At 35.2% G+C, this 14,311-nt stretch overlaps 2 protein-coding genes across 13 annotated transcripts in view; both read right to left on the reverse strand.

The window, feature by feature from the left end:
* cnn (phosphodiesterase 4D interacting protein centrosomin) overlaps positions 1-14,311 on the reverse strand; it is a 77,537-nt gene that overhangs the window by 24,991 nt on the left and 38,235 nt on the right. For 4 of the 12 annotated variants that reach the window (XM_073956567.1, XM_073956562.1, XM_073956563.1 and 1 more), the window contains exon 2: positions 12,454-13,134. The exons of 6 other annotated variants lie outside the window; for them this stretch is intronic. In XM_073956567.1, coding sequence (XP_073812668.1) covers positions 12,454-12,539 — 86 coding nt within the window. In that variant the 5' untranslated portion in view covers positions 12,540-13,134. Of the gene's footprint in view, positions 1-12,453; positions 13,135-13,959; positions 14,267-14,311 lie in introns of those variants that run through there. 2 more of the 12 variants (XM_073956556.1, XM_073956564.1) reach the window with 2 other exon arrangements.
* Positions 3,097-3,791, reverse strand: LOC141387216 (lysozyme 1B-like). Its single transcript, XM_073956568.1, has one exon. It carries the CDS (start codon positions 3,703-3,705, stop codon positions 3,151-3,153), a length of 555 nt encoding a protein of 184 aa, XP_073812669.1. The 5' UTR covers positions 3,706-3,791; the 3' UTR covers positions 3,097-3,150.

Raw genomic sequence — 14,311 nt, forward strand, 5'->3', positions numbered from 1 at the left:
TCACGATTGCGAGGAAGTCATCGCACCAAAAATATTCCGAATTCATGGTCAAAAGATGAGTAAATCAAAAAAGGAGAAAATCATTCGTAAGTTATGGCCTGTTTAACGTAATTTTTTACAACAATAACTTCTTCTGAATAAATTCTGAATTGAATTTTGGTATATTATTGAGTTTTTGAAATTAAGTGTCCATTCATAACTCAATAGCTTTACTCACACCTCTTTTTCTTATGACCACACCAATGTACTTTTGATTTACAACAATAACCCAACAACCATTAACAACACATTACGAAAAAAAACTTCCATTTCCCTTAAAAGTTGGGCCGGTTGTCGGCCATACCATAGAAAACAACAAACTTTGGCATAATTTACATTAATTATTGTTGTGCCGTGTCTGTTCTGTTTCTCTTTTCGTATTTTAAACATCCGTTTAAGGTCAGTGAGAGTGTTTGACCATTTCCTCAAGAAAACAACAAACAACCGACCAATACCCACCCAATTACATTAAATGCAATCGAACACTTAAGAAATAAGAAGAATTTACATAAATTATGGCACATTTTGATAAAATATTCGTTTTGAAATTGTATTACATTAATTTGTGTTGTAATGACGGTGTTATCTCTGAAATTTTATTCCAATTTATTTTACAATTCAAATCAATCTGTTCAAATAGGCCTCCAATGGTTTGCTTTTTTTATGACCATCATCCATATCAGTCTGTATGTATATGCCAACTCCACTCACTCACATGATGTTCCTTTGAATTCTAAATATAACTCATGGTGTATGGTAGGGAAAAAATCAAGCTACGCGGCAAATGTGCGCCTCTATGAGTTATTTTTATAAAAAAAACAAATCCACAAATCTCCTAGTCTGGATGGGTGAATGCCGGCCGTCGTTGTTAAACGTAATCTAATTTGATGTCAGAGTTGTTGCAATGTTAAGTCCATAATTTATAATGAAATTTTACAAAAATTATGATTTTAGCCTGGAAATAGCTCATCAATCATGTAAAAGTAGGAAGCTGAACAAAGTGTTGCTGGGATTTTGCTTTGATAATCCACTTCCGCACGTTTCAAATATAAATTTTAAAAAGCATTCATCCATCAAATTTCGTGTTATTGATGTCATATTAGCAAAGAGAGAGAGACAGAGAGAGAGAGAGAGAGAGAGAGAGAGAGAGAGAGAGAGAGAGAGAGAGAAATATGGAGTAGAGTCATTTCTTCCTAGTTAACGTTGAATAAAGTTTTCCTAACGAAAACCTTATTCAGCCGGGCTGAATGAAAGTTTTCCTAACGAAAGTTTTCCTATCGAAAACCTTATTCAGCCCTGGCTGAATGAAAGTTTTCCTATCGAAAACCTTATTCAGCCCTGGCTGAATGAAAGTTTTCCTATCGAAAACCTTATTCAGCCGTGCTGAATGAAAGTTTTCCCAACGAAAACCTTATTTAGCCGGGCTGAATGAAAGTTTTCTTAACGAAAACCTTATTCAGTTGGGCTGAATGGAAGTTTTCCTAATGAACACCTCATTCAGCCGGGCTGAATGGAAGTTTTCCTAATGAACACCTCATTCAGCCGTGCTGAATGAAAGTTTTCCTAATGAACACCTCATTCAGCCGTGCTGAATGAAAGTTTTCCTAACGAAAACCTTATTCAGCCGTGCTGAATGAAAGTTCTCCTATGGAAAACCTTATTCAGCCAGGCTGAATGAAAGTTTTCCTATGGAAAACCTTATTCAGCCAGGCTGAATGAAAGTTTTCCTATGGAAAACCTTATTCAGCCGGGCTGAATGAAAGTTTTCCTAACAAAAACCTTATTCAGCCGGGCTGAATGAAAGTTTTCCTAACAAAAACCTTATTCAGCCGGGCTGAATGAAAGTTTTCCTAACGAAAACCTTATTCAGCCAGGCTGAATGAAAGTTTTCCTATGGAAAACCTTATTCAGCCAGGCTGAATGAAAGTTTTCCTATGGAAAACCTTATTCAGCCAGGCTGAATGAAAGTTTTCCTATGGAAAACCTTATTCAGCCAGGCTGAATGAAAGTTTTCCTATGGAAAACCTTATTCAGCCAGGCTGAATGAAAGTTTTCCTATGGAAAACCTTATTCAGCCAGGCTGAATGAAAGTTTTCCTATGGAAAACCTTATTCAGCCAGGCTGAATGAAAGTTTTCCTATGGAAAACCTTATTCAGCCAGGCTGAATGAAAGTTTTCCTATGGAAAACCTTATTCAGCCAGGCTGAATGAAAGTTTTCCTAACGAAAACCTTATTCAGCCGAGCTATGGAAAACCTTATTCAGCCAGGAAAACCTTATTCAGCCGCGCTGAATGAAAGTTTTCCTAAGGAAAACCTTATTCAGCCGTGCTGATTGAAAGTTTTCCTAACGAAAACCTTATTCAGCCGCGCTGAATGAAAGTTTTCCTAAGGAAAACCTTATTCAGCCGCGCTGAATGAAAGTTTTCCTAAGTAAAACCTTATTCAGCCGCGCTGAATGAAAGTTTTCCTAAGGAAAACCTTATTCAGCCGCGCTGAATGAAAGTTTTCCTAACGAAATACTTATTCAGCCGGGCTGAATGAAAGTTTTCCTAACGAAAACCTTATTCAGCCGGGCTGAATGAAAGTTTTCTAACGAAAACCTTATTCAGCCGGGCTGAATGAAAGTTTTCCTAACGAAAACCTTATTCAGCCGAGCTGAATGAAAGTTTTCCTAACGAAAACCTTATTCAGCCGAGCTGAATGAAAGTTTTCCTAACGAAAACCTTATTCAGCGGGGCTGAATGAAAGTTTTCCTAACGAAAACCTTATTCAGCCGGGCTGAATGAAAGTTTTCCTATGGAAAACCTTATTCAGTCCTGGCTGAATGAAAGTTTTCCTAACGAAAACCTTATTCAGCCGTGGTGAATGAAAGTTTTCCCAACGAAAACCTTATTCAGCCGTGGTGAATGAAAGTTTTCCTAACGAAAACCTTATTCAGCCGTGGTGAATGAAAGTTTTCCCAACGAAAACCTTATTCAGCCAAGTTGAATTAAAAATTCTATTGGAAGTCTTTCCCAAAGAGAAAAAATATTGTTTTTTTTTATATTATCTACTTGTTTTTATTCTTAATTACATTACACTCTAATGCACACACATCAACTCTTAGCCGCCTAATTAAAACACTCTTCAATTTCAATATCACCATATTCCAGAGTATTGGTGCTATTACAAAATTCTCCGTATACCGACCATGCTGACCATCCCTGTTGTTTACGAATAAGTTTTGCACACTGCACCGCTGCCGTAATATCATCTTGCATTAAATCCATGCAATCCACATTGCATTCATTGAAATAATGAAACAGCGGTTCCTTGGGAGGTCTACACCAATATTTATCACTGATTTGAAATATCCCATAATCCAATGAACCATCCGTGTTGCGGGAACCAATGACATGGGTATTAAAACGGCTCTCATATTGAACTATGCACAGCCATAGTGGCAGCTCCTCTTTGGGAATATCCAAGATATACAGCTGACCTGCAAATTCGCATGGCTGTAGACGACGCGTCTGGGCCTCTTGAATAATAACTGACAGCAAAAATAAAAATGTCACGATTATGGAAATTTGTAGGGTAGGCACACGTGCCACCTTCCAAGTGTTATTTGGGCGTTGTTTTGCATAATTAATGGGAAGAGATTGCGGCGGAGGAGAATAAGTCATGTTGCTTAAATTTCTTGTTAATTTTGTAAATTTATTTATTAAAGTTTTCAATCACAGTTAACGTCCGTCTCGCTAGAATGGCTAATAAACTATGCTAATAATTGTAAATCATCATTCGCTGAATCGATTGGGGAGTTGACCGCCACCACCATTACCATCCCATGTAGTGGCAGCAGCAGCACCGCCAGCGTGATAAGCAAACAATAGTTTATAAATTAAACAACTTTCAAGTAAAACGCAACGCTTTGTTCGGTTTTTTTTTTTTGAAATTTATTGCAAATTATGACAATAAACCGGTTTATTTTATTCTGTAAACAAACCTCAATCACGAGAGGAACAAAAAGAAACACCAAACCCTTTTTATGAAAATTTCTAAACGTTTAAGTTTTATGCTTATGCAGAGTAGAGGTTTGCAATAATACGTTTCATATGTTTCAACATTGCATTTAAATTAGTTTTCTAAATTGCTGTTGTTGCTGCAAGAAGTTTCAATTTCAAAACATAAAGAACAATTTTAATTGTTTGACCAAATCCCCAGAGTTATACGGTTTTTGTTTTGGAGAAATTGCTAGCTGGCCATTTGCCTCCCAGGTGGTCCTAATTATTATATTTGTTTAAAGTAGACAACAACCAAAACCAATTGCCTGCCTGCCTCTGTTTATGGGTGGTCAGTATCAAGTGGCGGCATAGCCCCTATTTTTAATGGCAAATTTCTTCAAAAGTTTTGGTTTCAGAAATGCGATGCGTATTAAAAGAAATGTAAACAAAATGTTAATTGATTTTTCTCAATCAATGTCCAAATGCTGTCTGTCATTAATGACCTGTGCTATTATGTTACAACAACAAGTACTTTAAAAATGTTTATAATTAAGTTTTGCTGTTAAGCAAAAAAAAGAAGATCTTGCATATTTGATGTTGTCCGAAAAACCTATGGGATGGGGTGGTATAGATTACCAATAGAGGAAGATGCAACGAATTCTTCATGAAAAACCAACGAGAAGATGATTGTGAGACAAATCGGATAGCTTTCGTTAGAAAAACTTTCATCCAGCCCGGCTGAACAAGTTTTTCCATAGGAAAACTTTCATTCAGCCAGGCTGAATAAGGTTTTCCATAGGAAAACTTTCATTCAGCCAGGCTGAATAAGGTTTTCGTTAGGAGAACTTTCATTCAGCCCGGCTGAATAAGGTTTCTGTTAGGAAAACGTTCATTCAGCCCGGCTAAATAAGGGTTTCCTTGGGAAAACTTTGATTCGGCCTGACTGAATAAGGTTTTCCGTGGGAAAACTTTGATTCGGCCTGGCTGAATAAGGTTTTCTTTGGGAAAAGTTTGATTCAGCCTGGCGGAATAAGGTTTTCCTTGGGAAAACTTTTATTCAGCTTGGCGGAATAAGGTTTTCCTTGGGAAAACTTTTATTCAGCTTGGCGGAATAAGGTTTTCCTTGGGAAAACTTTGATTCGGCCTGGCTGAATAAGGTTTTCCTTGGGAAAACTTTGATTCGGCCTGGCGGAATAAGGTTTTCCTTGGGAAAACTTTGATTCGGCCAGGCTGAATAAGGTTTTCCTTGGGAAAACTTTGATTCAGCCTGGCTGAATAAGGTTTTCTTTGGGAAAACTTTTATTCAGCTTGGCTGAAAAAGGTTTTTCTTGGCAAAGCTTTGATTCAACCTGGCCGAATAATGTTTTAGTTAGGAAAACTTTCATTTGGTCTGAAAGACTTACTGGCATTGTAATGTATGAATAATAAATGAAACGAAAAAAACATTCCTATAGAGAATTGTGGGTATATATGCACGTTTTAATATAGCCTAGAGATTTTTCGCTTAACAGCTTTTCTCGGATAGTTTGAATTATTGATCGTTTGAATTATTCCTAGGATAAGGGAGCGAGAAATCCAAAAGCATAACTCTCGATAGGTTCAAACTTTTCAAATTATATCGATCAATTCTGTGGTTATTTGTCTGCTCGAGAAGGGTTCTGAATTTTTCACCTCAGGTATTCCTTGGGATCCTAACCCTTTATTATAACCCCCAGGTCATATCACCAGAAATAAGTAGTTATTTTTTGCCACTAAAGGTCGTGACTTCTTATCTATGGAATTTTAGTGGCCAAAAACTAACTAATTAATTCAGGTAACATGTAAAAATAATAGGTTAGTAGGCCGATTTGTAATGACGTTTTGGTGGGAGATTTTTTAGCGGAATGCCTAAATTTTTCGCCCCTATTATTCGCATAGGATATGCCATCGAGTATATAGGTCCATTACTTTATGTTCTTTCCCCTTCTTACATTTTGCATCCGAGAATTTGTCTGAATCCCTGAAATTTAAATTTTTATTATTCCCCTCCTTGTCGCAATTGTTTGTTGTGGCGTTAAAATTTATTTTGTGCTCTTGTTTTGTGGATGAAATCATCAAAGTTTTCACTTTTTTCTTTTTTATAAATAAACATCAGGGGTCATAACATTAACAAAACAAAATGAAAAAAATGTGTATTAAACACACGCTTATCAGTGACAGAATAGGCGTGTTGTGGCTGTGGCGGCTGTAGTCAGCATCACTCGTCAACCACTCAAGCGGCAAAGGAATACCAATTCTAAACACAAATTGCTCCAATTAAAGAAAGAAAAAAAAAAAATAATGCACATCACATCACCAAAAAAGAAAGAAGGAATGACCATCACACGGTGGCGATCAAAGTGATTGGTATTCCAATAAGAAGAAGAACATCCAATTAACACAAATTTTTAAAGTTAATTATGGTGTTTGAAAGAATATTTTATTTAATGAACCTGCACTTGGGAGGTTTCGTGTCACGAACTTTATAAATGTTCTTCAAATGGTCACAAGTAAAAATATTTAAAAAAATACACATATGGCCAAAATAATAAGTACAAACATAAGTATGCATATTTTTCGTTCAATTCAGGAAATGTATTCACTGTAAGACAAAGTTCAGTTTAAATTTAAGCTTTGCAACATAAATGACACTTAAAAAATACATTTTGTGTAGATCGTCAAGATAAACAAACTTCTAAATGCGATATTAAGAAAAAAGTCATAAAAATTGATGGACAAAAAAATAAGTACATTTTGGAAATCATTATTTAATATTAGTATATTCAATTGTTTTAGGATAGATTGTAATTTAGGATGTTTATATCATTAATATTTGTTGCTTCCACCTTTATTTTGACCTACTTTTTTTATTCATTTTGGCATAATGCTTAGAAGTTTGCCGTAATTTTCAAAAGTTATTTAATACCACATTTTTTGAATAAAATTCCAAATTTGATGTTTATTTTGGAACGATTGTGTACCAATGCGCTATTTTAAGTGTCCGCAAAGGTTTACTATTGCATTCATGTCCGATTACTGCATAGGCGAGTCAAGTAACTTTATTATATTGTCCTCGAACCCATCCTTGACATATAGGAATGCATGTTTTGGTAGTTCTGTTGAAAGATCCATATAAAAAGCTAATTGTCTTCTGTTTGTAGCAACAATGTGTTGACCAATATGTTTTTGTATTGGAAATGGTATATGTAATGTGATATGTTGGATAAAGACCATACCAGGAAAAATAATCAGCCTCACACCATTAGGTGGCTACCTCCGTGTTTAATTGGATTTTTGTAACTATTGTATGAAATTCCTCTCCCTTGAGATTGAAATTCATCTTGCCGTAATTGTTACTAAATAAATTTATTTTTTCATTTTTATTTCATTGCTCTAGAGGAAATTTCGCCAATTTTGTCCATGTACCTTTTTGCCGGACCAACCCATATGATTGTTAGCTAAGGAAGACCTCGTCAGCAAAATTTTTTCCTGGAAGATTTGAACGCCTTTTTTTAATTATTCTGGTAATTTGGTAGCCCCTAGTATTCTCCGAGCTATTCGGGTGAATATAACATTACATATGCCAACAGTAATTACCCAAGATGAGTTTAATAGGTATCTAAAGCGTGAGCTACAATGGGTCTATCGATTGTTTATTATTGCCTTTCTAGCCCTACAACGTGTTTCTTAAGTTTAATTTTGGTTTCAATGTGTTTTAGAAAAAACCCACCAGCTTTTCCAGGGATTTGGCTATTATCGAACATTTGTTCCCTCATTTCTTAATTTTGACGCCAATCTCCTCTCTCCAGTGTAATAGTGCTCATTTCGTCCCATCCATCAATTAATTTTAATTTTATTTTGGTCTAATATTATTAGCACAGTTAAATTACTAAACAACCTTTATTAAAATTTACTCGATTATTGGTAAAAAATAAAAAATCCAAAATGTACTTATTTTTTTGACCAACCAAATTTTGAACTTTTAGAAAAAAGTGGCACAGAAACAAAATATTACAATTTTTTGCATTTTTATGCTTGTTGCATCATTGATTATGAATAGAAGTTTCGAAATGTAAAGCAATTCACATCTTTTTTGATAAAAAATGATTGTGCAGCACAAAATCAAACATAAACAATGATGTATTTATTACTTTGACCATATGTGTATATGTTTGGCTAAGAAGTCTAAGGCATGGTCTTCTCACTTAATCGCCTACCTTCAAATATAAACGAATAAAGGACAAGGGATACCAAATTCAAATGTGACTATGACAATCCTTAATTTCTTTACTGTTTAAGTCAGCTGATGACTTGAGAAGTGAGAATGACTTTTACAGAGAGCATATCAAAGAAGAAATAACACTAATATAGAGTTTGCAGATGGTATAAATATTAATTAGCCTTGTTTTTTTTTTACCAAAAACAACAACAAAATTATTCATATTTTTTGTTTATTGGTGTTTATATCTTCCTATAGTAACACAAAATCTATTTCATCATGTCTTTGCTTGCAGCAACAGTGCAACAATGTAAACACTTCGGTTCCACTTTTCTGCCACAAAAAGAGAAACATTTGGTCGGTTAAGTGTTGCAACATTTCATACAAAATAATGAGTGAAATATATTTCCTCATTATAATGGCCAAAAAAACAAACGGCAAAAAATAGAAGAAATTTCATTTTCCCAAAAAATAAGTACAAGCAATTATAAAATCACTTAAAATGACTATAATTTGTTTTATAAGTACTTTGTACCTACAACCACTCCTCAGGGCATTGTTGCAGAAATATAAAACTGTCGTAATTTATCATTTAGTTTCCTCACACACACACCACCCTCCCTTCTCTTGTTCAATAAAAAAAACTCGCAAATATGCAGGAATTTTTCTCAACTAATTTTATTCACACTTCAGATTTTCTTTTTCTCCCGTCAAAAACATTCCTCTATTGAGGGCAAAAGTTTCACATTCTTACAGCGTCCATTGTACACCGCCCATGCCTGCCATCCTTGCAGCTTCTTCACTTTTTGTGCACATTTTATGGATTCTTTCAAGTCTTCGGAGTCGAGTAAATGTTGACAATTAATTTGACATAAATTTGCTGAACGTCTTGATGGCTTCACCGATGACTGACACCAGTAACGATCACTAAATTGAAATAGGCCATAATCATTTGACCAATTACCATTTAAATGTCCCACGGCAGTGGCATTAAAACGGCTTTCGTATTGGACGATGCAACACCAGGTGGCCAGTTCAGATTTTGCAACACCTAGGGCCAGCATTTCGCGAGCCAGATCACAACATTTCAAAGTGCGTGCTTTACAAATATTGGGATTTGCCAGGAAGATTAGTAGCAAACAACAAATAATGTAACAAAATTTCAATTTCTTCATAGTTTTTTTTTCGTTCTTTGCGTGGCAATTTAAATATTCTAACTAAAAATTAAAAACAAATGCCTAACTAATAATTTGCCATAGTCTATGGCATATCTTTGGCCAAGAAAACAAGTTTTCGGCCAGTCGCCTCAACTAGAGGAGAGACAACACCCTAAAAATATTTCAATCATTTATTACTTTTTTTAACGACTCGTAAGCTATTAACTATGGCAATTTATGACATAGATTTCAAGACACTCTATAACAAGAATGTTTAGAATTTGAGAGCGTTGATTAATATTGATATTAATATTATTGATAAGCGGATATGAGGATAAGGCTGAATTAAAGTTTTCCTAACCAAAACCTTATTCAGCCGGGGCTGAATCAAAGTTTTCCTAACGAAAACCTGATTCAGCCAGGCTGAATCAAAGTTTTCCCAAGGAAAACCTTATTCAGCCATGCTGAATCAAAGTTTTCCCAAGGAAAACCTTATTCAGCCAGGCTGAAACAAAGTTTTCCCAAGGAAAACCTTATTCAGCCAGGCTGAATCAAAGTTTTCCCAAGGAAAACCTTATTCATCTAGGCTGAATGAAAGTTTTCCTAAGGAAAACCTTATTCAGCTAGGCTGGATGAAAGTTTTCCTAACGAAACCCTAATTCAGCCGGGCTGAATGAAAGTTTTCCTAAGGAAAACCTTATTCAGCTAGGCTGAATGAAAGTTTTCCTAACGAAACCCTAATTCAGCCGGGCTGAATGAAAGTTTCCCTAACGAAAACCTTATTCAGCTGGGCTGAATAATACATATCGAATACAAAATACCTAATTTCAGTCATTTCGATCGGTCGTTGCAGTTCTATGGAGGCTATATCAGAACGTGGACCTGCACTGACAAATTTCTGGGGGAGAATTTTGTAGCCCCAACGATGACTAAATACTAAATTTCAACAATTTTGGTACCATACCGTTGTATGGTAGCTATGTCAAAACATGGACCAATGGAACCCATTTTCAATACCAAACATCCTAGGAGTAATTAAATGCTCAATCTTAAATATTGCGAGCTCTATCTTGATTTCCACAGACGGACGGCAATAGTCAGTTTTTCGGCGAGGAAGGGTGTTGAGAGGCAAAATGTTAACATATGCCTCACTTCGCTCTCCATCAAACTGACAATTGCCGCAAGGAAAATTGCCTAATATAAATATGGACTTATATACTTCATGGGGTCCCCGACGAACATTTCGATGTGTTACAAACGGAATGACAAAGTTAATTATACCGATTTTGCAACATTATTCAGATTTCATTGATAACAAGTAAAAAAGTATCAGTCAGCTTTGCTGACAGACATATACCCTCAGCCTGTGTATATTGAAAAAATTTTTCCCAAAAAACGTATGTATGTATTTACGGGGTTTTCAAAATTTTGGATGTATGGACCGACAAAAATGTTGATTAGGATTAAAGATCAAAAGTTTTGCGGAGGTGATACTTTAAGGAGTGGATCGACATTGACCATTATGGAAGTGGATCTCCAGCCACTACATATGGTGCCATAGGGGGTTTTTACACCCTTCGGGATGTTTGCTCAAGAAGTATGGACTTACGCCTGAAAAAACGTTTACCATCGTAATTGAGTCAGCGAATGCAAGTGGCTTTAACAAAAATCAAAGTGATTCGAGAGCAGGTCTGAAAGTGAACTTATCCGAAATTTTGTGTGGGAGGTACCGGATGGAGTGGACAAATATAGTCCATATTTGAATCTGATCTATATCTAGTAGATATATTAGGATGTGTAAAGTATGGACCAAATCAGTCACTCCCATCAAAAGTTATCGTGCGCACAATTTTTCCGAAAATTTTTGAACTTTTGTGGGGGAGGTACCTGAAGGAGTGGACCGATAGGCTTATCTTCCAATTTAAACTATGTTTGGACAAAATATTACGAAGGCCAAATTTTGGACCGAATTGGCAGATCTGTTCGAGAGTTATCTTGCGCTCCAACCACCTCACACGGTGTCATAGGGGTTTTTTGCAACTTTGGGGCTATTTTCTCAGGAAGTGTAAACTTGCCCCTGATGAAACTTGTACCGTCGTATGGAGGGCAGTGAATACAAGATTCTAAAGCAAAAATCAAAGCGATTTGAGAGCAGGTCCTAAACTGTACTTATCCCAAATTTTGTGTGGGAGGTATCCGAAGGAGTAGACCTATTGAGTCCATATTGGAAACACATCTAAGTCCGGTAGACATTTCACGATTTGCAAAGTATGGACCAAATCGGTTACTCCCTTCAAGTGTTATCGTACGTACAAATTTTCCGAACATTTTCGAACTTTTGTGGGGGAGGTACCCGAGGGAGTATACCGATATAACCCATCTTCGAACTTAAACTAAGTTTGGACAAAATATTAGGAAAGCCAAATTTTGGATCGAATCGATTGATACGTTCGAGAGTTATCGTGAGCTCCAGCCAGCCAGACAGACAGACAGCGGGCGGACATTGCTCAATCAACTCCAAATTGTCTGAAACACATTTCGTCCAAACATACTTGGGGTCCAAAACCATTATTTCGATGAGGCACATTTTGCCCATATGAAAGTGTATATACCCTCGTTAGCATAAATGCTGAGGGTATACAAATTATAAAAATGACAAAGCCTTTAGATTCTTGCAGGTTCTTGAACAGACCTAATGTACATCATGCTATTTTTGTTATTTTTATCTCCTTCTTGTTGTAATATTTCAATGTTAGCTCCATAATTCCGGTGTTTTGCAATATAAACACTCTCTCCCATTGTGCTCCCATAAAAACTGTTAATTCGATAACGGAGACTCATTGAGACTAATGCATAAAGGAAATGAGTTACTCTTCATCATAACAGTAACTCTGTTATGACTGGCAAACAATTCTGCATAATTTTTTATGATTAATTTAAAGTATTTATTATTATTTACTCTTTTAAAAATTAGTAATATTGTTTGTTAGTAGAAAGATAAGAAAAGAAAAAATAAATAAATAAAAAGTTGCTTACCAAAATGCACTAAACGAAAAACGTTTATTGGGCGTTGATTCATTGCTATGATTTGACATAGAATTACTGCGAAATATTCCCGACATGTTTAAGGCATTAAAAATTAATAATAATTTAGTTAAAAAAATTATATAAAATATAATTTTAATTGTGTTGTGTGTTTTTTTTTTCAAATTAGACTTGATCAGACTTTGGTGTTGGTTCCTTTTTTTTATAAAATTTTCTTTGGTTTTTTGTGTAGTTTTTGTTTTTGGTTGAGTTGCGTTAAAATCTAAAAACAGAACGCTTTTCTTTTTTTGGTTGATATGCGTTGTTAATTGTCGCTGCTGTAGATCTTGGCTTTTTTCCTTTTTTGTTTTAGTAGTTGGTTTTTTTTAACGGCTGCTAAGGTCTTCTCTTTTTCCGTTTTTTCAAATTTTCAGTTTGAATTTGATTTCTCAATTTAATTAAATTAAGTTGATGTGGTGTAGTAGCAGGCATATGATGCAGCCTTAGCCGCATGAGTCACACGTTAAGGAGAACAGCCAGCCAGCCAGCCAAGCAATGGTTGTTTATTGTTGTGCCAAAAGGCAGCAGCAATGTTGCACCATGCAGTGGACGAATTTCGCCGTATTAAGGGACATTTATTGCAGACGTTTTTTTTTATTCTGTGAATATGGTTGATGTTTATTTGTGTTTCATCTAAAAGAATTAGGAGTTTAGAAAGAATAAAAAAATAAATAAGAAAACGTAGCACAACAAAATTACACATCAAAGACCACCAGACCATTGCATCAAAATACCAAAAAAGAAACGTACGTTTGCGAGTTGTTTTTGCGGTTTTTTTTCTTGAAGTTTAGAAAAAAATAAACATCCATTTTTCGTCAACATCAATTATTTCAAGATAGTGTATTGACAATTTCATTTCACACCAAATTGTGACTAAGCAATTTAGTGACCAATCGAAGGCAAGTTATTCATTACACGGCCCAATTTGTTAGAAATTTTGTTTGTTTTTCAGGGGAAGTGAAAAACTCTTCCCTTTGTTTCTTCCATACCCTCATTTCATTCTTCAAACTAACTTTGGTATTAGATACGAGATTGTGTTGAGCCATCAACATTATCCCAAAGAAATTTCTTTACATTTTCCTTGATTTCCTTTCCTTTTCTGGCCACAAAGCACTTCACATGCAATCAGCCATACACCAAGTTCTAGTTATAATAACAACAACATAATTTTTCACACATTCATCAAAGAGAAAAACAAAAATCCCATTTCATGTCAACGCTTAAAAATTTACAAGACTACATCAAACATTTTTTTTATCTTGAAGAAAAGTCACGATTTTTTCCAATTTGCATTCATAAAAAACAACAACAATGCACCATTGCATTGTTGGGCCTGGCAAAAATACACAGAAGAAGATGAAGAATAAAACTAGAACAAACTTTAGATGTAGAAAATATTGTTCACCAAAAAAAAAAAAAAAACATTTCTGACAAAATAATGAGATTTTTAGCACTTACTTTATGTAGATGGGAGACATCATCATGTAAGGTTGTTGTTGGTGGTGGGGTTGTTGTTGCATGTTCATTAGTTGTTGTTATAATTTAGTTTTTTTCGATGTTTTTGGGACACACTTGTGCATTCATCACTCACTCAATAAATAAAAAAATCAGTTGAGCAACTTATTTTTGGAAATTAGCAAATCTTGGGACCAGCCAACAAACCGAAACTACTTGAAATTTTAGAATTATAACGACTGAAAACATTTTTTTTTTTCACTATGACAAATTTCCTAGCCATTGGTCAGTCGGTAAAAATCTCTTTGTCATTTTGTAGCCATTCAAATGTCAAATACAAAAGGAAATAGGTTGA

This window comes from Musca autumnalis, unplaced genomic scaffold (assembly GCF_047663935.1).
Source record: "Musca autumnalis isolate F117 unplaced genomic scaffold, ASM4766393v1 scaffold_5, whole genome shotgun sequence".
NCBI lineage: Eukaryota > Metazoa > Arthropoda > Insecta > Diptera > Muscidae > Musca > Musca autumnalis.